This window comes from Mandrillus leucophaeus, unplaced genomic scaffold, assembly GCF_000951045.1.
Source record: "Mandrillus leucophaeus isolate KB7577 unplaced genomic scaffold, Mleu.le_1.0 Scaffold117, whole genome shotgun sequence".
NCBI lineage: Eukaryota > Metazoa > Chordata > Mammalia > Primates > Cercopithecidae > Mandrillus > Mandrillus leucophaeus.
Genome location: NW_012099987.1, coordinates 3,327,401 through 3,350,282, shown reverse-complemented (window position 1 = coordinate 3,350,282; position 22,882 = coordinate 3,327,401). Strand labels below are relative to the sequence as shown.

The following is a 22,882-nucleotide window of genomic DNA, read 5'->3' as shown; positions in this document are numbered from 1 at the left end:
ACAGAAATCAGATCCAAGTGGAACGACTGGACTGAAGGGGTTTAGGGGCCCAGAGCCCATCTCTTTCTCCCTCTCTTCCACTCAGGGTTCTTGAGGACTCTCTGAGAAACCCTTGGACTCCACAGGACACAGACCCAAAACCTCTGGTGAAGATGAAGGAGGGTAGACTTCAGAGCTTTTGTGTTCTCTTTGTGAAAGAAAATACAAGCATTGTCCTTGCAGAGTTGTTGGGAAGATTAAGTGAGTTGCATATGAAGCATCTAGTACACTCCCTAGCTGCTATTATTATTATCCTAACTGTTAGGTTTTATGGGAAAATAGGTGTCAACCCAGCGAGGATGTAGTGGTTGAATGGTGGTGCCCCAAAGAGCTATGTCCATGTCCTAACCCTTGGAACCTGTGAACAGTACCTTTTATGGCAAAAGACATGATGAAGGTCAAGATCCTGAGAAGAGTTTATCTTGAAGCGATGCAGCCATAAGCCAAGCAATGCCTGCAGCCCCCAGATTGTAGAAAAGGCAAGGAACGTCTTCTCTCTGAGCCTCTGAAGGGAGTGTGACCTTGTTAATACCTTGATTTCAGACTTCTAGCCTCCAGAACTGTGACAAGATAGGTTTCTGTTTGAGCCAGCATTTGCGGCACTTTGTTATGGCAGCCCTAGGAGACTAATACCTGGGTCATTGCCCCAACATGGCCCCAGCTCACGCGCTATATATGGCAATTATTTCACACAAAGATGAAGGCCTAGGGCATGTGTCAGAGTCCTTGGAAGAATGCGTTCATGGTGCCCTCCTCATTCCTGCACGTAGGTAAGCGGGATCTGGCAGGAATCCTCTCTGCTCTTTCAAGACCCTTCAAAGGGCAGAATCTGGGTCACTACTCAGGCTTCCTCTTTCCTCCTGAACCCCAGCTCCAGCAATCACAACGTCGAGTCAGTTATTTGTAATGCTCAGATTGGCATTTCTGACAACAGGTCTGCATTTATCTGTGGAGTCTAATGATGTTGAGGACAGGAGGTTTATTTGTGCTGTCACTGTCCCACTTTATCACCATCTACATCCAGGTCTGGGGGGTCCTCTCAAGATGAGCAATCATGCCTCCTAGATACTATTCTTGCTGCATATCCTCTTCCCTCATTTTCCTTCAATATTAGCCTTCTCTAGTAAAGTGGAGCTGAACCAAATTAGTAGGAATGTGCTGCCACAGAGAGACCAGGAGGCTTGTGTGGTCTGGGGTTCCGCAGAGACTTGCCACGCTCCTCAGCTGCAAAGATGTTCCTCCCAGGGCGACGCCACAGCAGCGCGACTGTAGAGACTTCTCCACGACAGCCATCTGGCATTGATTTTTCAGCTACACCTCCCGAGAATTTGCCAGAGTCGTAAAGTAAAGAAGCAGTAACTCTTCTTTTTGGCCATCACACCTGCCGAGGGGGTATCACATGCTAGTTCTGCACTCACTGGTATAATTTAGAGCAAGCTTTGCCAAAAGGAATCCCTGGTCTAGTTGAAATAATACGTTAGCTCATGAATAGGACGAAAATAACACATTATGGTTGGGTAAAAAGAAAGTAGAATTTGGAATCAGGGAACTGAGTTCAAAGCCCAGCCCTACATTTTCCAGTGGTGTGACTTGGGCATATGACTGATCTCGGGCTTTAGTTTCTCATTGAAAGGTGGGGGAAATAAATAATGACCCCACTGGATTGCTGAGAGGATTAAGCCATCAATGTGCTATGCAACTATAGACGCAGACGACGACGCCATGAGGATGGAAGGAATGCTTTGTCCCTCTTTAGTTCTGTGTTTTGAGTTCCAAGGTCAGGCTGGGTTAGACCAACACAGACACTGTTCCTCTAAGGGACCTCCGTTGAGGGCCTGCTGGCCTCCTGGCCATTTATCAAGGCTATGAATCAACAGAGACGTCCGGCCGGGCTGCTATCACACCTTGTTGCATCTCTGCTTGTCGTACACTGAATTTCAAAAGATGCTGGCTGGTTTCTCTTATCTCTAAAAGAGAGTGTGATGGTGCATGCCACTCTCTTTCTGAAGGGACCAAATGCACATATCAAAAGGAAAAGAAGAAAGGTAGTGCCATCCCAAAGGACTGAGCGCTTGCAGATGCCTAGGCTTGATCTGACCCCTTTCTGACCTGTGTCTTGGGAGCTGAACTTGGGCAGAGCTGCAGAGGGATGGGCCGACTGGTCCTTGGAAGGGGTGGCAGGTGCAAGGAGGAAGGGGGAGGGCTTATAGGAAAAAGCTAATGAAATAAAATCGCTGGCTTCCTGTCTGCCCTGAGCAGGATACTAGAGTGGCAGAGGCATGGGCTTAAGAGAATGAATGGTTCCTGGGAGTGGGAATCTACTCAGCTCCAGAACTGGGAAGGATGGAGGCAGCATGTTGGTTACTCTCCATCCTCAGGGAGGACGTATATTCACAGGTGTGGAAGGGAGAATCAAATGCATTGTGAATTGTGAATTAATCAATAATACAGTCCTTCTAGGTATTCACACCATAGCTTGTTCTCTACCTGTTCAACTGTAGTGATATTATAAACTCCTAAATGGCAGAAACAAGATTTATCCAAGTCTTTTCTGTACTAGACACAAAGCACCATGTGTCAACTGGTCCTTAATGGATCCTGATGAGATTGGAAGGACCAGGGATGGGTCTCACATTTTGATGAACATAAAAACCACCTGGGGGTTTGTTTGGAATGCTGATTCCTGGACTCCACTTCTAGCAATTGTAATCAGTAGGTCTGGGTAGCGCTCTAAAATTTGCATTTTTTATTTTTGAGATGGAATTTCACTCTTTTCTCCCAGGTTGGAGTGCAATGGCATGATCTTGGCTCACTGCAACCTCCACCTCCCAGGTTCAAGCGATTCTTCTGCCTCAGCCTCCCGAGTAACTGGGATTACAGGCGCCAACTACCACGCCTCGCTAGTTTTTATATTTTCAGTAGAGACGGGGTTTCGCCATGTTGACCAGGCTGGTCTCAAACTCCTGGCCTCAGGTAATCCACTCGCCTCAGCCTCCCAAAGTCCTAGAATTATAGGTGTGGGCCACCAAGCCCAGCATAGAATTTGCATTTTTAACAAGCTCTCTGGATGTTTTCATTGTAGGTGGTCTACAGGCTATTTTTTGAGTCGGGCTGATCCAGGCCAGCCCTTCTGAAACATTAATGTGCGTGTGAATCCCTGGGCACCTTTTTAAAATGCAGATTCTGATTCAGAGATCTGGGGTGGGGCCCAAAATTTCACACTTTTTGACATGCTCCCCAATAATGCTGGCACCACCAGTCCCCACTCCACACTTTGAGTAGCAAGAATCCACTTTTGCTATTCTTTTCCTGCAGGTGGGAGGCACAGCTCTAGCAGGGGCTTTGTTCTAGGTGGATGAATCAAACCATAAAATGTGTGCTTACCTAGTATCTTAGATTGTAGTCATGTACCTTTCATTTGTAATTAAAATCACTGTTTATCTTAACTGGCAGTCAGGTAGGTAATTTTTATATAGCAAGCACTTCAAAGAAATAAATGTCTAGGTACAATTTGGCACTTTCTCATTAGTACTTAACACACAACATTTTCTATCCCTAAACTTTAAGGCACATTTGCTCCAACATCCAGATTCTGATCAGTGTCAATGCTTGGCTGAGGAAATTCAAGGCAGCCTGCAACAAAGACCCCTCTGAATGACCGCTTTTAGTACATGGCAGCTTTATATATTTTTTAAAGCAAGAATCTCTTCTAGAACTATTTTCTTCAAATCCAAATGAAGAGTTTAACTCATCAGTTAACACTCCATAGCAACTAGAAGGCTTTTGCTGCTTCCTCCAACCGTTATTTCTCAAGACACAGCCCGTCCTACCCCCACTAGCTGCAGCAGGAAAGAGACAACTAGAAGGATTTTGTTGTCTTGATTTTGCCATTGGGATGGGATACCCACAGTAGGGAATAGATCCAGCAGGCAGAACAGTATATGCATAAGGTATGGACAGAGGAGGTGGAGATGCAGGTGAGCAAAGGGTGCAACACCACATGGCCCATTTGTCTTGACAGATACAGGGCACTCAGTGACTTATATTAAAAATTCCAAGCAGATAGTCATTGTGGGGGAATTTCACTATCATGAAGAGGAGGCAGTCACCCGGGCAGAATCACCTGGCCCCCCAGCCAGCTTCTCAGTTGCTGTTCCAACTTCTCCTTCCTCAAGCCGTGACTTCACACCCTTCTCTCAGCTGAGAACCTCACCAGTTACGTACCTATGAGAAGGCCAAGGTTTCTGGGTGTCACTGTCTAGTCACTGTCTTCCACCTTGTCCTATCTTCTTGCCCATCTTGACTTCCTTTCCTCTTAATTCCAGGCCTACCTTTCTGTCTGGTCGGACAGAGCCCTGGGCTAGCAGAATAGGCCTTTTCTGATCTGAAAATGGCCTTTCTGTTTTCTCATCCATTCCCCCATGAGCAGTGACCAGCAAGAGCTCACCTGGTCTATCTTTATATGATAACCCTGCCCTTCACCAGGCAAGTCCTGTCTGCTCTCTGCCCCGACAGGGCCCATGACCTGTGTCTAGTGACCTGTGTCTGTTTGCCTGTCCAACCCAGACTTCAGGCCACGCTTGCTTACAGCAGCCTCCTGCACATCTCTAGTCCTGTGCTCAGCCCCAGACGTCCTCCCTGCTGGAGAAAACCACAAAGCTGCCAGCTGACTAGATCCTTAACAAATTCCCATCTTCTCCTTTAACGGGGCATTTCTGCAGCTCAATGGGCCTATCATTCAGCTCGTGTCAAATTGGGTAGAAGACCTAGGGCTCCCCGGGGCCCAGGCAGCTGCCTCTGCTACAGATAATAGCCATACACTCTCTCTCTCTCTTTGTGTGTGTGTGTGTGTGTGTGTGTGTGTGCATGTGTGTGTGTGTGTATGCGTATGCATACATGCAAAACCAATAGCTGTGTCATGGTTTACATATATTATCTCGTTTGACCTTGGGGTAGGACAAATATTGTTAGCCCCACTTTATAGATGAGGAAACTGAATCTTAGTGAATATATGCAGGTTCCTTCATCAAACATTGTGTTAAGGGCTGGAAGAATAAAATATAGTCCAGAACTCCATGGAGCTCAGAGTCTTCTGTGCTCAAGGCTACACAGGTAATAATAATAATTCATTCTTTCAAAAATATTTTTCGAGCTCCCATTATGTGTCAGACACTGAGTATATAAGGAGAAAAATACAGACGTATTAACCAGTGTTTACTGAGCATTTGCTCTGTGCCAAGCCCTGTATTCACTACTTTATAGATATTATGCTAATCCTCTGCACAGCCCTATGGCCTGGGAGCTGATCTCGGCATCCTCACTTTACACATGAGGAAACTGAGGCTTGGACAGGTTAGGTGGCTTGTCCAGGAGCACCCACACAGCTAGAGAGTTGCAGAGCAGGAATCTGCCCTCAGACGGTCTGACTGCCCAGCTGAGTGCCTCACCATGGAGCGATGCTGCCTCTCAGCCTTTATGTCTGACTTCAAGTCCAGGGCTCTCTCCGCCACTCTGTGCTACCCCCACAGAACTCACCTCATTCTGGAGAGCAGATGCTTCTACCACCTTTACCAAGCCACTCCCTAGGGTTGGGGGAAGGCAGCCCTGCCTGTGTTCCACCTCTGTCTGTGCCCTCTTGTCCAATCTGGCTGCCTGGCTCTGCCCAGGACTCTCTGCACAGATCGCTCCCCTCCTGGTGCAGGGTCTCTCTTCTCTGTGGGACCAGGGTCCCAGCACCTGTTCGCAGCAGCTTACATTCCTTGAGTTGGCCTGACTTCCCCCTCTGAGGTGGCTGATCCTGCAGGCCCTGTTTACCATGGCAAGTGGTCATGTGTAAGTCTCTCACTTGCTAATCTAGCTTCTCCTTCAACAAGCTCTCTGGGTGTGATATGGTTTGGCTGTGTCCCCACCCAAATCTTATCTTGAATTGCAGTTCCCATAATCTCCACGTGCTGTGGAAGGGAATTGAATCATGTTGGGGGTAGTTACCCCCATGCTGTCTTTATGATAGCGAACGAGTTCTCACGAGATCTGATAGTTTTAGAAGGGGCTTTTCCCCCTGTATTCGGCACTTGTCTCTCCTGATGCCATGTGAAGAACAAAGTGTTTGTTTCCCCTTCCCCCATGATTGTAAGTTTCCTGAGGCCTCCCCAGCCATGTGGAACTTCAATTAAACCTCTTTCCTTTGTAAATTACCAGTTGCGGGCAGTTCTTTATAGCAGTGTGAGAATGGACTAATACAGGGTATTACCGTCTAGTTGCTCTCTTCCACCTTATCCTCTCTTCTTGCCCATCCTGGCTTCCTTTCCTCTTAATTCCAGGCCCAACCCGTCGGCTGGTACATGACACTCTGTTCTCCCGACCTACTGCACACCCTGCCTAGATGCCCGCAGCATCAACTGCCTCTCCTAGGTCTTTTCCTCTTGCTCATAAACATGCACAGGCCCCAGAGCTTGGTGAAACCCTTGCTTAACCACGTGTTCCCCAGCACATATCTTAGGACTTTCTGAGCACATTTTGTCCTCAATGACCCATCCACACTGTGGCCCCATCCACTCCCATGCACCCTCAGTCTAGCTCTCCTCTCCTCTCCTCTCTAAGGAAACAGCTTTCTTGAAAGTCATTAGTGGCTTCCAAATTGCCAAATACACTTGCTCTTTCCACTCCTTGGCCTTTTTGACCCTTAAAAGCATCTGACACTGTTGGCTACCCCTCTTATTTTAACCCTTGCCTTCTTGATTTCTGTGGTTTTTTGACACTATTTTGTCTTAAGAGTCATTTACTTATTATAAGGAACAGAAACCTAATCACATTAGCTCAGAAGAGTTTTTTGCAATAATTCAGGGAATGCCATGGAATCCAATTGCCATTATTCTGCACTATCATTTCAATTTTCTTCTGTGGCCAGTCCTTCACACATACCAGACAATACTCTCCGAAACAGTGTTTGACATAACAGTACATGGAATCCCTGCACAGAATCCTTCAGTAGCCCCTATTTCTTAGCAAATATCATCTTCATTTATTTCTTAATTATTATTTTATTTATTTTTTTTTAGAGATGAGGTCTCACTATGTTGCCCAGGCTGATTTCAAACTCCTGGTCTCAAGCTATCCTCCCGACTTGGCTTCCCAAAGTGTTGAGATTACAGGCATGAGCCACCATACCTGGCCCAGAAAATATAAAACCTTAGTTTCACGCCACATCTCCCACAATCTTAGTTGCCCAGTACACCAAGACCACGCTTCTGTCTTTAAGTTCCCCCAATTAAAGACACTTTACCAACAAACTGGATCTGTCTACCTCATTCTTTTATTTCTCGGCTCCTTTAACATTTGGGGAATGCTTTGCATATACAGCCCTTTCACAGAACATGTACTTTCCCAATTTGCTTTTCACTATTTTTCACTTCTGTCCAACACACACTTCTATGTTGTCCAGCTAGTCTACCCCCTATTCCCTAAACATATTTTTCTGTTCCTTGTTCACACTATTTATTTCATAAATGCCTGACCCATATGTTTCTTACTAAAATCCTATATATCTTTCAAGTTCCAGATCAAACAAACTTTTATTAAAACTTTTACCCCTACAACTTTTGGCCCTCTTTCCTCTGAAAGTTTGGGATTAGGACCACTCTTTATTTGCTATACTAGGCTGGAGACTCTGAGCAGAGAATTACATCATATGCCATGTGCGTCCATCACAGTACCTCGCGGTGTGCCTGCCTAGAAATAGGATCCCAGAAGGGTGGAATGAAGTCAACGGCTGACTTATCTTTTTACTCTTAAAGAAGAGTGAAGCATCCATTGGCTCCTTGCCCCCACTGTTCTGTCCCTAAATTGGCCTACCTCCTCAACTGAAAGAGCAACAAAGACCAATAGCTTTTTAGCTAGAAGCTTCTGAGTAGTTATAGCATGAAGGAGAGAAAGTTTGAATAGCTATTTAAAGTGTTTTGTGACCAAGCAGTTAGTGATTTGCCTGAATCCACAGCAAGTGGGTGAGCTCTGGCCAGACTCTGGGATCCACTTGCTGATCTCATCGCTGCCAACTCTTAGTGTCCTCCTGCTTCTCTGGAGTCCAGCTTTGTGGCTTGGAACACAGGGTTTGAGGATCAGGCAGGAAGTCAAGAATCAGATCATTTCTAGGACCTAGTGACTCAAACATTGTTCCACTTTCTGTGTTTACCTCTTTCTGGGGCTTCTGGAGGGGAATAGTGGGCCCTTGAGATATGTCTAGAGGACACGGTGACTTGCTGGTCCCAGGGAAGCGTTTGTTGTCTTCCATCCGGAGGCCTTGATAGGTTTGTCTCCAGAATGTGCAGACCCAGATGAGTCACTCTCATCTAGAACCACATCCTTATCCTTTCCGGCACTTCTCTTCCTGCATCTGTATAGGTGGATCCCAAGATGCCACTTTCACTGGCCTTGCTACTAGTTAAAAGCTGCCAACCACAGGCTCCCAGCTCCTGCCTCTGGGGATGAACAGGTGACCCACCTTGAGCCAATCGGTGCTCTTTTCTGGGGTTTTTTACATGCAAACTGAAGAGAGAACACACTTTCCCTTCTGGTCCTAAAGCTGAGATGTGAGTCTGGGAGTGCTGCCATAGTTGAAGTCTTGGGAAGGAGGATCGTGTGAGAGAATGAGGCCCATAGGCAGAGAAAAGAATGAGAAAGAAGGAAAAGGAAGTGCTCACCACATCCTGGTTCCAGTCATCTTGAAGCCTAGCTGCACTCTTGCTGTTCCTGCTTTCGGACATCTAAGCCAATACATTTCTCAGTTAGTTAACTTGCAACCAAAGAATCCTGATTAACATAGCCTCCGTCTGTCACCTGAATCCCTCCTTTGACAGTTTATGGGAATTCCTGACTCTCTGTCTTCCTCTTTTCCTAGAAACATGCATTGAGGAATGGAGTTATGGTTTTTGTCATCATCAGCAAACATGACTGAGCACTTGCTCTTTCCTGGCACTGGCCTAGGCATGATGGGGAATAGATCTGCATAGGATAGTCCCTGCCTTCTGGGTGCTTCTATGCTCATGAAAATATAAGAAATTCCAAGGACATCGAGCACATGCTGAGCACAGATCTTTTTAAGAACAAGGCATAAATCAATCAGTCTGAGTGGAATTTTTACAGAACACAGACACTCATCACAGCAGATTATTCTGACCTTTTGGTGCCAACCATCCCTTTCTTGAAAAACCATCTGCCCCTTAGGACAAAAGGTTTTTCTCTTTTTTCTTAAAGTTACCTTCGTCAGTAGAGCACTCTATTTGTGGAGTCTTCTCCACTCTGGCCAGCTCCTAAATCAGGATCAAATCTGATTTTGTTATTGTTATTTTTCCAACCTTACCCAATTTATTCCCTAGCGGAACCCTGCCCCAGATTTCTCATCATGCCCAGAACCTTCCCATTACCAAAGTCTCCATTCCTTTAAACTAATATTTGGCCTCTGGATATATCCTATTCCAGGATACAATCTGTGAATCTCCTGTTTGAATGTCTTCCCATATGTTTTCTGGTCCTATTTAACTTAAATGGCTTTCAAAGAATAAATGTGTAAAAAGGAACAAAAAAAAGAGCATTACACACATTTCCAAAGAAATGATCTATTCTCAAGAGTGTGCATTCAAAATGGGAAACATTTAGATATGGTTAGAAAGGAAAGAAGAAAGAGAAGGAGGAGTAGAAAAACAGGAGTTTCTGGGATCCCTGTATTCTTATTACTCTTCCACTCTCAGGCTCTGCACAGTCCTTCCCATATCCTGAGATCCAAGTACCAACACAACCGGTCCAGGCCTCCCTTGGGGAGACCTGTCTACTGTGAATTCAAATAGCCATCCTAGAGAATTCCACTGATTTAGGAATAATCCTTTTTCCTACTTGCCAGGGATAAATTTTTCCTCTCCTTAGGTCTGAGATGATAGGTCATCATTATTTACTTTCTTTTCCAAAAACTTAGGGGCTTAAAAACAATTTATTATTTTTCACAATTCTGTCAATCAGGAATTTGGAAAGGGCTCATCTGGGTGGTTCTTCTGCTCCATGTGACATTAGCTGGTGTCACTCACTTAGCTGCATTCAGCTGTTGATGAGCTAGGCTAGAAAGTTTGAGAAGTCCTTGCTCACAAATCAGATACCTTGGTGCTCTTTCACATGGCCACTCCATGGAGCTAGCTTTGATTTCAGTGCATGGTGGTCTCAAGGTAGCCAAATTTTGTATCTGGTACCTGGCTTCCTCCAGAGACTAAGTGGAAGCTGCTAGGTCCCTTACAGGCTAGGGTCAGAACTGCTCCAACATCACTTCCACCATATTCTGCCAATCAAGGCAAATCACAAAGCCAGCCCAAATTTAGGGGGAGGAGAAATAGACTCCACGTCTTGATGAGTGGAGTAACACATGCATACAGAGAAGAAAGGAAATGATGGTGGCCATTTTAAGAGACCATCCACCACATCCTTTCTACCCCCTCACTTAGAGCACAAATGCTTTTGCTCATTTCTTAGCCTTGGATTAAATCCCTATTTAGAGAACACTATTATCATGTTAAGCAACTCTTTTATTATTATTTTTTAGATGGAGTTTCACTCTTGTTACCCAGGCTGGGGAGCAATGGAGTGATCTTGGCTTACTGCAACCTCTAACTCATGGGTTCAAGCGATTCCTCTGCCTCAGCCTCCTAAGTAGCTGGGATTACAGGGTGTGCACCACCTCGCCCAGATAATTTTTGTATTTTCTTTTAGTAGAGATGGGGTTTCACCATGTTGGCCAGGCTGGTCTTGAATTCCTGACCTCACGTGATCCACTCACCTCGGCTTCCCAAAGTGCTGGAAGTACAGGCGTGAGCCACTGTGCCTGGCCCTTAAGCAACTCTTCTCAGTTTCTTTTTCCCCCAAAGGTTATCTCGCCTTACAGTCGCCATCCTAAGACCTAAAATCTTTCCTACATTTAACCTTCACTCTCCCTGAAATACTTGCTTCAGGAAACTATGTATTCCCAAGTACTGAACCCAAATTAATTTTTACTAAACCTTATTCTAATTTTTTGTTAAGTTATTATAATGATCATTTAAAACTTATAATATACTCATAATATAAGGCTGACAATCCTGGAGACCAGGGGTTGGCAATCTTTTTCGGTAAAGTGCCAAATGGAAAGTATTTTCAGCTTTTGGCCATACAATCTCTATTGCGATTAATCACCTTCAATATTTAGCAAAAGCAGCCATAGATAATACATAAGTGAATGAGTATGTCTGTGTTCCAATAAAACCGTATTTACAAAAATGGGAGCAGGCCAGATTTGGCCCACAGGCCATAGTTTGCTGATCCCTGCTTTAGACTAAGGGATAAGTTTGTCTTTCCATTTATTTTATCTAATGACTAGCTGTTTGACTTTAGAAAGTCACTTTTCTCAGAAACTTTGTGTATCTATAAAATGAGAATATCAAAGTGACCAAAATAAAATACTCCTTTGTGCCCATAGTTGTGAAAATGCAACACATCTTTAAAAACGTTTAGAGGAAATGCCCCAAATGGCCACAAGATGGCATTATTTCTCTGTGATCATATGTCAGAGTCCTGTTGATGTGTCCGTGACTTTGAGACTTTCTAGGGCTCTCTCCATTTTTCTTTGTAGATATGCAGATGCCCTTTTTCATGGGGCTCCCTTTATATGGGTAGGTGTCTTTATCTCTGTATCTATGTTTACTTAAAAGGTTTTAGGTATGCTCTGATATCATTTTATCTCTGCTTATTGGCTTCATTTTCCCTTTTTGTATATTTCCTCATTTCCATTTTTGTATATTCCATGTGTCTCTGGTCTCGGTCTTGCACTCTTTGTATATTCGTACATCTGTCTCTTCTTTCTGCCCTGACTCTCTATCTTGACTATACTACTGAATAGATATATTCTTTTCACTTTTTTTTTTAAGACAGCATCTTGCTCTGTTGCCCAGGCTGGAGTGCAGTGGCATGATCACAGCTCACCACAGTCTCGACCTCCTGTGCTCAAGCAGTCCTCCCACCTCAGCCTCCTGAGTAACTGGGACTACAGGAATGCACCACCACACCCAGCTAAATTTTTTATTTTATTTTTTTGTAGAGATAGGTGTCACTATGTTGCCCAGGCTGGTCTGAACCTCCTGGGCTCAAGGGATCCTCCCACCTCAGCCTCCTAAAGTGCTGGGATTACAGGCATGAGCTACCATGCCCAGCCTTTTTTTTCACTTTTTAATGGAAAAAAAAAATTAATGAAAACAATTTCTCTGTTAATTTTCAAATAGATAGCGTATTTTCTGTATGTTTCAAATCTAAAAAATGTTTCTATGTATATAAAATGGAATGTCATATGTAAATTACTTAGCACAGTAGCTGGTATACAATAGGTGCTCACATCCTTCTATCTGGCTTCCCCTTATGTGACTCCCTAAGTGATTTTTTTCACATAGATCAATGATTCTAAGCAGAAAAGAAGTTAATCCTCCATAACTACAGCATTTGTTGTTTTCTCTCCCCCTTACCCAGGACACCAATTGTTGGTGCTGAAAGCTCTTTTTCATGACTATGTTTGTACATGTATTAATATTTTGGGAACTGATGAAAGTGTAGAGTCAAAGACCAAACAAGAGATTGGCGGCCCAATCAAACTTTTGTTCAGCTCTTTATACCTTCCACGGGCTTCGTCTCTTCCATTCGCTCTGCGGTGGTTTATTGAGTGCTCAATATGGACTGGATGATGGGGAGACAGGAATGAAGAAAACAGACACAGTCTTTAACTCAGGAAGCTTATAGTTTACTGGAAGAGACAGGCAATAAATAAGTGAAGAAACAGGAATAAGTGCTGAATGCAGTGATAAGAATACCAGTGAGGGAGATCTCTCTGAGGAGCCTCTGAAGAGGAAGCCAAAGGATGAGAAGGAGTGTGCTGGGTGGCAGGAGCAATTCCGCAAGAGGGCGCTGGGTTGGGAAGCACCTGCCAGAATTCAAGGAGCTGAAAGGAGACCCTGTGGCGGAAGGAAGCCAATGAGGTAGGGGAGCAGACCAAGCGGACTGTGAGGCCAGGAGTGATCGCAGGTCTGGGTTTCATTCCCATACAATGGGAAGCCACCAAAGGGTTTTAGCTATGATCTGATTTATGCAGTAAAAAAGATGCCCCTGGCTACAGTGTAGGGGAATAAAATTAGGGGAGAGTCAAGTGAGGAAACAGAGAAGGGTGTCTGCCCAGAGATGGTGGCAGTGGCGGAGGAAAGAAGAGAAAGGATTTGTGAAACATTTTTGGAAGTAGAAACGACAGGATGGGCCTATTGATGAAAGGCGAAGACAGAGGGGAGGGAAAGCCAAGGCTGACGCAGGTTCCTGGCCTTAGTACTTGGGTGTTCCTTTGTAGGAGGGAGGGGTGGAGTGGTCCACTTTGAACATGTTCTATTAGAGGTAGCAGTGGACGTCCAAAGGATGATGTCAGGTAGCCAGTCAGAGATATGCATTTGACCTGGGACTGGGGATTTGGGTTGGAGGTATAAATTTGGAATTGTCAGTCAGGGGAATAATGTTATCCCCTAGTGAAAGGGGAGAGAAAGAAGAGAAGGCCCAGGACCTGGCCTGGGAATTCCAACATTAAAAGGGAAGGGAGAGGAAGAAGGAATTATGGTGGGGAAAGGAGAGGAAGCCAGAGAGAGAGCAGGAAACAGAGGAGGGTGGCCTCCTCGGCCTAGAGGGGAGAGTGCTTTCAGAAGACAGTGCTGGGGAAAAGGCAGAGAGAGCAACAACTATGCCAGATACAGCTGAGAGACCGAGGGGCATGAGGACAGAAAAGGGCACCCCGAGTTGTGGGTGGGGTGCTACCCATGACAGTAGCAGGAAAAGCTGTGTCAGAATTGGGGTAGGAAGGTGGATGGGGGTGGGGCAAATAGCCAGCAGGAAAGTGGAGAGAGAAGTTTGGTTTTACGTGGGAATAAAGAAATATACCTGCAGAGGATGAGCTACCGCGGGTGGGATATTTGGGGACAAGAAATGCTGGAGTGTGTTTGGAAAGATCAACATGATCACTGGAGAGTGAGAGATTGTGCCCCGGGTTTGTTGTTTTTCTAAATAATGATAAGAACTTCTGATTGTGTAACTCCTCACAGTTTACAAAGTGTTGTCACACACACTCTGGCACCTCATCCTCACAGCCATCCTGCGAGGTATGCAGCAGCCCCCTTTCCAGATGCAGAAGCCAAAGCTTAGAAGAACCGAGGGACAAGCTTGGGGTCAGAGCCAGGAGGTGGCAGGGCCAGGACCTCACCCCCAGGCTGCTCTCGGCAAAACCCAGGACCCTGCTGTCCCCACAGTGGTACTGTCCCAGTGAACTGGCACCCAAATGGGATGGTTCTCACAGCACGGGTCGGTTGTGCCTTTGATGGCGTCTCTCAAGCAGATTTTACAGTTCCACTGAGCCCGTCACCCCTGCCTGCTGGCCCATCGTTTGGGAAGCCATAGCTGCTTCAAAACATGGGAATTTGCCCCACTTCCTGGCTCCATTTAACCGAGCTTCGAAGTCTTCAGAATTTATAAAAGTGCCCAAAAGTCTCTGACAGGTGTCAGAGAAAGTGTGTAAGCCCACATAGCTCACACCCAGCTTCTCAGGCTCGTCAGCGTGGGGACTGCCAGCAGCGTGACAGTGGGCAAGTCATCTAACCTCTGAACCTCAGTCTCCACGTCGTGAAATGGGGTGTTAATAAGACCCATGTCCTAGGATCGTTGTGAGGATGGAATGAGACAGTGGGTACAAAGCACTTAGCATAATTCTCGGCACGCAGTGGCTGCTCTGCTAATGCTACCTATGATTATTTTTATTCATTCATTCATTCACCCACTGATTCACTCGTTCTTGCATCAAATAGACATTTGTTAAGCACCTACTCTGTGCCAAGCATTGCTCCAGGCACAGCAAATGCAGAGATGCATCCACTCCACATGCTTCCTGAGCTCAAGAAGCACGTTTTAATGAGGAAAGTGATGTTGGAACACAAACAATTCTGGCTGCACAGCAATAACCAAGGTGCAAAATGCTGTGGGTTTCCAGAGAAGAGAAGGTCACATCCAGCAGGGGCAGTCAGGGCAGGCTTCGTGGGAGGCTGAGAAGGTGGGGAGAGCATTCCCTGTGGGAGGGGACCACTGCAGCTGAGCAAAACCACAGGAGCTGGAAAGGGCAGAGCACACTCAGGGGATGGTGAGGAAGCAAACAGGAGCGTCAGCCTCAAGAAGAAGTGGGGGAGGGAAGAAGGCTGGTTCTCCTGGTTTTCTTGGGGGATTGTGAGAGGCTCTGAGTGTTGGTCCAGCAGACTCAGCAGACAGCAGCCTGGGTGAAAGGAGGGAGTGGCAACTCCTGGCACTACCCTGGCCTTGCACCATGGGGTGCCAAGAACCCAACCTAGGAGCTGTTGGTCTGGCTTTGTATCTGTAGTCCTGGGAGGCAGTGGGGGCTGGGGGAGATGAGGGGCAGAGTGTCAGGATGCATCCCAAGCTACCACATAGGTTTAGGGAAGCCTTTGTGGCGTGTGCTCACTCTGGAACAGATCGAAGAATTTGACCCAGCCTAGCAACCTCACCGCTGGAACTGGCACTCAAAACTCTTTAAAGAAGAGAGAGCCAGGGCCAACTGCCTTTCCAGGGTTACTACCATGGTGCAGGGACCTTGTGTGTACCCCAGCTACTCCAGATTCAGGGCAGAAGGACTGGACTCCAACATGTGAGGAGGCCTTGATCCCTCACCTTGCACTGGGAGCTGGCTTCAGGGGGTGGTGAAGACATTCTAGGAGACCCAAGGGGCAGGGGCGCAGAGGAAGGGTGTCAGTGCTGGGTTTATGTGGTGGCTTCTCAGCCACAGCCTGGGACAGCGGGCGCCTGCTCTGATCATCTCATAAGGTTAGTGAGACTCACGAACCCACAGAGTCCAGGGGCTTTTAAACTCCAGCTCTGGAATCCCTTGTTCAAACAACGTATTGTGGAATGTGATGCATAAAACAAAATGCATTAACACACAGATGCTCTAGTTGAACGGAGCAGTAGGCTCCCGGGGCTGCTTTTTACCACACATGTCATGACCCTCAGATTTTGTCCAACTCTTGCATTTCACAGAAGAGAAATGCAGAGCCTAGAGAGAACTGACCAGCCCAAGGCCACCAACCTCATCTCTGGCAGAGCTAGGAACTTTAAGAAGTAAATGAGCCCAAGGATGAGAAAGTGCTTTGTAAAGTGTAAAGTGCTATTGAAATGTAAGACTACGGTAATATTCGCCAGCTACATCTCCATGAAATTCTCAGGCATTTCTCAGGGGCACTACTTTGTGGGAGGCAGCCAGGGGAAAAAATGAACAAGCCTGAGAGTGCTGGCATCATAGGCAGTACGGAAAGAACTTGGGGTTTGGACCCTGAAGACACAGAGGCCCAGCGCTGCCACTAACAAGTTGTGTAAACTTGGACCTCACTTCAGTTTCCTTTTCTGGAAAAATGCTTTGCCTACCTTCCTTCTGAGATGGTGTGGCGCTCAAGGGAGACCGTGCATGTGAGGGTGCTTTTAACAAGGCCAAGCACTCCGCAAATACAGCCGTCTTACAAGGTGCAGTAGTGATGGAAAAGCAGAAGACCCCAAGGCTTGCAAGACTCGTGTTCAGCCCTCACAGGCACTTCCTGTCCCCGAGCACTGGAGCCAGCTGCTGACAGTTCTGGAACCCAAGTGCTTGCCTCCCCTGGCCCTTGGCTAGACACATCTCCATAGGTCATGCTGCACCCTGGACATGCAGCCCTCAGACGCTCTTCGTCAAGGTGTCTAAGGCGTGACCTCCCATCACCGGGCGCTGACTCAGCCCCCAGGAGCTCCATCTCTCCTTTCACACCCTGTGGGGGCCAGAAGGCGCCCAGCCAGCTGCTCAGCATCCCCTAAACCTCGCTGACTTCTGCATCTTGGGATGGTGCAGCGGGCCAGACTGGATTTGTTTCAGGAAAGAAAGAAGTGATTTCTCTCAAAGACCTTAGAGAGCTCTTCCTGCCCTCCTTGGGTGTTCCCAGCTGGGGGCCCTCCGGAGCCAGTGTCTGCATTTCCCTCTGAATGTGCACATTCAGGCTGAAACGTAGGAAGAGGTGGGGGACCCTGTGGATGAGGTCTGTTCCATTCTTTGGGAGAACCTGGCAAGCTGGTGCTCCCAGCGGGCAGGAAGAGGCCTCAGACATTCATTTCTGTGCTGCCTGGGGTGTGACCCTGGGCACGCTGACTTCCTGCAGGGCCCTTGTTTTCTCCATATGGGAGGGTGATGCAAAGAAATCGACCATGGGATACCTGAGATTTTATGATTCAGACATGAGCTCAGAGCTTTCATTCATTCAATTAGCCAATAAATATTTATTGAGCGCCTGTTGAATGCTAGGCATGGTTCTAGGCACTGGGGAACAAAACAGACGAGAAGTTCTGCCTTCATGGAGCTGACATTCTAATGGGACCAGACAGAGAAGGAAGAGATAAATGAGAATATGGAATTGTCAGCTGTTGGTCAGCGCTCTGGGAAGAGAGCATTCGTGAGAGATAGAGAACAGGGTGGTGGTGCAGTGGTGGGGGTGGTTGCTAATTTTCCGAGCGTGTGCAGGCAAGGCCTCACTGAGAAGGAACAAGGGGGCAAAGGTTTAAGGGAGATGAAGGCGGGAGCCAGCGGTGTGGATGTCTGGAGGAACAGCATCCTGGGCAGAGAACAGCAAGTGCAAAGTGCCTGAGGCAAGAACGTGCCTGGGCTTCAGTACAGCGAGGAGGGAGTTGCAGGCGCAGGAGAGTGAGACAGAGGAGAGATAAGTAGTGATGGCTTTTAACCTTTTGTCTTGAGTTCTTAGAAAAAGATCCAGCATGTCTGTTTAATAACTTTAGACATGTTCGTGTTCTCCCAACTGAGAGGCTAATTTCATCCCTCTGTTTAAATGCGGTGACTTTGTCAGGAGAGTTGTTCAAACCTCAACAACAAAGCCTCCTGCTCCTCCAGGGCTCATTCACACAGAGACTCGGGACTTGGGATAGTAGAAAGGGCCTTGGTTCAACTCCCAGCACCTGACACTTCCTAGGCTGTGTTACCTTGGAAAGGGCATTCAGCCTCTCTGAGCCTCAGTTTCCCTGATAAACCTCATCGGTTGCCTCATCCATAAAACGGGTTACTAATACATGCCTACCTCTCTTGATTGTTAAATTTAAATTAATGAGATCATAAATGTGAAAGTGCCTTTTGCATTGAAATGGGCAAGATGAGCGTCAGGAAGTTCTTTGTTTTCCTCAGTGGAGCCTGTGGGAAGGGTCTGTCCTTGGTTCCCACTTCCCTCCACCACCCAGCTGCTTATATGGTGTCCCACATGGCCCCTGCTGACTTTCACTGCACCCGAGCCCAAATCTGATTCAGGGACACTCATCCAACACTCAGGGCTCTGTGAGGCAAGGCTGGCTGGGTTCCCCAGGAACACTCTGGGGCTGACTTGCCTCATAGCGTGTCCGGGAGGACTCCCAACCCATTGTACTGGTTGGATGGGACTGGGTGGGCCCAGCGGCTCCTCTCCAGCATCCCCTCCCCATTCCTCTTCCAGGTACAATGGCCCCAACCTGGTTCTGAAGTACGACCGGGCCCAGAAGCGGCTGGTGAACATCGCGGTCGACGAGCGCAGCTCACCCTACTACGCGCTGCGGGACCGGCAGGGGAACGCCATCGGGGTCACAGCCTGCGACATCGACGGCGATGGCCGGGAGGAGATCTACTTCCTCAACACCAATAACGCCTTCTCGGGTAAGGGCTGGGGCCCAGGTCTTTTCCTGCTTCCCATCTTCTCCCTCCCAGCACCAACTTGGGGAGGGCCGTGGGAACCCTGGCCCTTTCTCAGGCAACTGTCATCGTCCCCCTAGGCACTGCCCCCTGCTGCCGCAGGACCTCTCTGGGTCCCAGAACGACTTCTTCTCTTGCGTCTGAGCCTGTAGGTCTCATCTCCTGAACTCTGGGCCTGGAGATGGACAGGGTGAGCAGAGACCGAGGCTCTCCCTCAGACTGAGTATCCCCACCACCACCTCCTAATGTGAGCCCTCCTCACCCCTCTCCCCAAATTCTTGCCAAGCACCTACACTATGCCAGCCTAGAGGTGCTGAGGATACAACTGTATAGAAGAGAGACCTTGAGTTCATGGAGCCTTTTCTTGCAGGAGCTTCTCGAACTGAAGTGTGCATCCGAATCCCCTAGAGGTCTTGTGCAAATGCAGACTGATTCAGCAGGTCTGGGTGGGGCCGAGACCCTGCACTTCTGACCGGCTCCCAGGCTATGATGACGATGCCTCTGGGTCAGAGACCACACTTTAAGTAACAAGGTCCTGCGTGCTAAGGAATGGATGAGGGAAATTGATGCCCAGAAGGCTAAATGACAGTGACAATAATAACAGTTAATACTTAAGTAGTACCTATTGTGTGTCAGACCCTGATATAAGCATTTACATTAATTATCTCATTTAGGCCTCACACACCTCGGTACTGGTAAATGCCACTGTACAATTGAGGAAACTGAGGCACAAAGAGGTTACCTGACTTGCCCAAGGCCACGCAGCTTGTAAGTCCCAGGATTCAAACCCAGGAGTCTGACTCCAGATCCATCCTCTTAATCAAGATGCTCTACGGCTTTCCTCAACCCTGTGTCCTCACTGCCTCTTGGAGAGCCTAGCTTGCAGTGCTTGCTCAGTGTCTCATGATTTGGGGGCTGTGCCCTTGTGGCAGCAGATCAAGGTGGTTTCCCACCCCTGATGCTTGCATTTTCTCAGGCTCAGATCTCAGGATCTCAGCCCAGGCCTGTGGGGCTGTAACGTCTCTGTGGAAGTCCCAGGCCCCAGTGTCCCGAGATGAGGGACACTGTGAGGGATGTAGGGCCCTGTGTCCCTGTGGGGCCAGGCTGAATATGCAGTGGGCTCCTCCAGAAGGCAGCCCTCTTTCGGGTCTGCTTTGGATAAAGCTCTGTGGTTCAGACTTGAGCAGTCATCATCCTGGACCTCCCAACCTCCTGGAGGCCGGTAACTGCCTGGCTATGAGGACCACCTTCCTTGTGCTCCACTCCCCACCCTGACACATATACACTGGCTTTCCCCTGAGCCACGACTTTACCGTTATTGGTTGTTGAGCCCAAGCCAGGATCCAGCCCCTAGACTGCCCCTGATGTTGAGTCCTGCAGTTGCATGAATGGGAGGGGAAGAGGTTAGGGCTCATGCCAGGGGCAGGGGCAGGCAGTGCTGTCTGGCTGGCAGCCAGCCTCATGCAGCCAAGAAACAATGAGCCACAGCCCTGAGTGGTGTTTTATGGGTTTTCATCTCATCTTGCCACCAAGTGAGGCCTGAGAGATAGTAATTATCCCTACACAAATATCAGGGCATGATTATGCAGCTGGATTTACTGCCCTCTCTCCAGCCAAGCCAAGATTGGATTAGGACACAATTAATTGATGGGCTGATCAACTCTTTAATGTGGGACAAGGTCAGAAAGGGAGCAGTGTCAAGGGATGCCTGCAGAAGGGGTGAGTCCCCAGGAAGTCTCCCAGAGGCTGGGAAGCTGGAGCAAGGAGAACTGTGGAAGTGTGGGCTCAGCAAGCAGATGCCAGAGGAAGGGGACAGACCATCCCCTATTCACCAAGCACAGAGCACCTGCTGTGGCAGCCACCAGGTGTCTCTGAAGCAGCAGCCCCTCCCATGCTCTTAGAGTGCTGCATTGTGAATCCCAGAGCCCTGGTTCCCTGCCCAGGCTGCACATTAGGGTCACCTGGGGAGCTTTCAACAATCCCAGCTAAGCGGCACTCCAGTCAATCCCAGTCAATCCCATCAGAACCTCCAGGAGTGGGACGCAGTCACCAGATGGTAAAGACCTCCAGGCAATTCCCCATACACCAAGGTGGAAGGCCACTACCTCAGAATCACGCTGGTTTCATGCTCAGCCTCACAACAACCCTACTCATTTATTAATGCATTCATCCATTGAACAAATATTTACTGAGCACTTACTATTCTAGGGACTGAGGATGCTTCAGTGAATAAAACACAAAAATCCTGCCCTCATGAAGTTTACACTCTATCCTCAACACAGCCTTGCGTTTCTCTGGGTATCTGAGTCCCCTCTCCCAATGCCCTGCCTGTACTGTAAGCTCCTTGAAGGCAAAACCTTGTATCGTTCATGTTGTGGCCCCCTTCGGCCCCAGTCAGACATTACACATCCTAAGAGCTAAGTTAAAATTTGATAAATAAATCCCAGGAAGAACAGGCAGGCGTGAGTTGTTGGGCCTGAGAGAGGGTTTGCCAACTGAGGGAAGTCAAGAAAGGCAAGCACAGTGGAGGCACCAGAAAGGCCCTGGGCTCCTGAGATCAAGGGCATAAGTGTGCACTGGGAGAGGCCGGAGCCGGCCCCCGGGGTGGGGGGTAAGGCAACAGTGCCCAGCAGCCTCAGTGCTGGCCACCTTCTATGGGTTTCAGGGATGTCTGTGGGTTTGAGTTCATTTTTCAGTTGAGTGATCCCATTGATTCATCGGCAGTGGGCGGGGTGTGGAGCAGGGACATTGTGCCGTGTCAGCACTTCCTTGGGCCCAGCTGGCATGGCACTCAGCCACTGCCACCCTGCCCACTCTCCAGGGACCCCCAACCAGCCCAGGCATGCCCATGGCATTTGGCTGTGCCCATGGCATGTGCCAGGATGTTGGAGCAACCTGTGGAAGCATGGTCCCTCTCTCCTCCCTTGGCCAGCCTTTGGGATGGTAGCATTGGAGTTCCTGGAAGAGGGCGAGCACCCTGCATTCCAACAACATCCTGGGGGAGTCATTCTGTACAAACCTGGGGTCTGCCCCTTATTTACTGTGTGACCTTGGACAGGTTACTTGACCTCTCTCAGCCTCAACTCCCTCGTCTAAAATTACGCCAACTTCTTAAGCTCAATTCCCGACAGTGGCTCCATATCCAAAGCCCTTCCCATCGCCTACAGCACCCCTCCTATGTGACCCGGGTTGCTTTTCTGATCTTCTTTCCTCCACTCTTCCTCTTACTCACTGCCTTCCCACCTGAGGCCTTCGTACTTGCTGTTCCCTCTACCTGAAACGCTTTTCCCACTGATGTTCTCCAGGCTCACTCCTTCATTCAGGCCCCTCCTCCAGTGAGATCTTTCCTGAGCCCCTTATCTAAAATTGTAACCCCATTACCCTCTGTGCACTTAACTGGCTTTATTTTCCTTCACAGTACTGACCACTATCTGAAAATAAGCTATTTTTTGTTTGTTGTCCATCTCTCCTACTAGGGTCTTAGTTCCATGGGAGTGTCTTGTTCACTGCTATAGTCCAGATCCAAAGGAGTGCCTGTCACTTAGTAAGCATTAAATACATATTTTTGAATGAACACCTGAGATAGTGAAGGAAAGCACTTATTACAGTGCCCAGGACTTAATAAGCACTCTACACAATAGCCGTTTTAGTCCTGTGGCTCTGAAGAAAGCCAGAGCCACTCAAAGTGTCATGGGCAGAGGTCCACAGGCCTTCCTCCTGGCCTGTGGGAAGGAGAGACCGTGGGAGCAAAGAGAAAAGGACCGCAGTATAACACCATGCAGATGAGGGGCCCAGTGGGCCTGGGTCAAGGGCTGAGAATTGGCAAGTGGGTAAGGGAAAGGAGAAGGAGGAAGACTGACCACCATCCCAGGACGGCCTGGGCGAGGAAACCAGCCTGGAAAAATACAAGCCACTGAGCAGCATCTCAGGCAACACTACTCAGGGAAACCAGGTAGGAGAGTGTGTAGGACGCAGGGGGACAAGAGGCAGGTGCCGATACCTCACCTCCATATC

General features: G+C 48.0%; 1 protein-coding gene across 1 annotated transcript in view; it reads left to right on the top strand.

Annotated features, from left to right (window-relative positions):
• CRTAC1 (cartilage acidic protein 1) overlaps positions 1–22,882 on the top strand; it is a 192,426-nt gene that overhangs the window by 99,746 nt on the left and 69,798 nt on the right. The window contains 1 exon segment of the mRNA XM_012000646.1: positions 18,636–18,832. Coding sequence (XP_011856036.1) covers positions 18,636–18,832 — 197 coding nt within the window.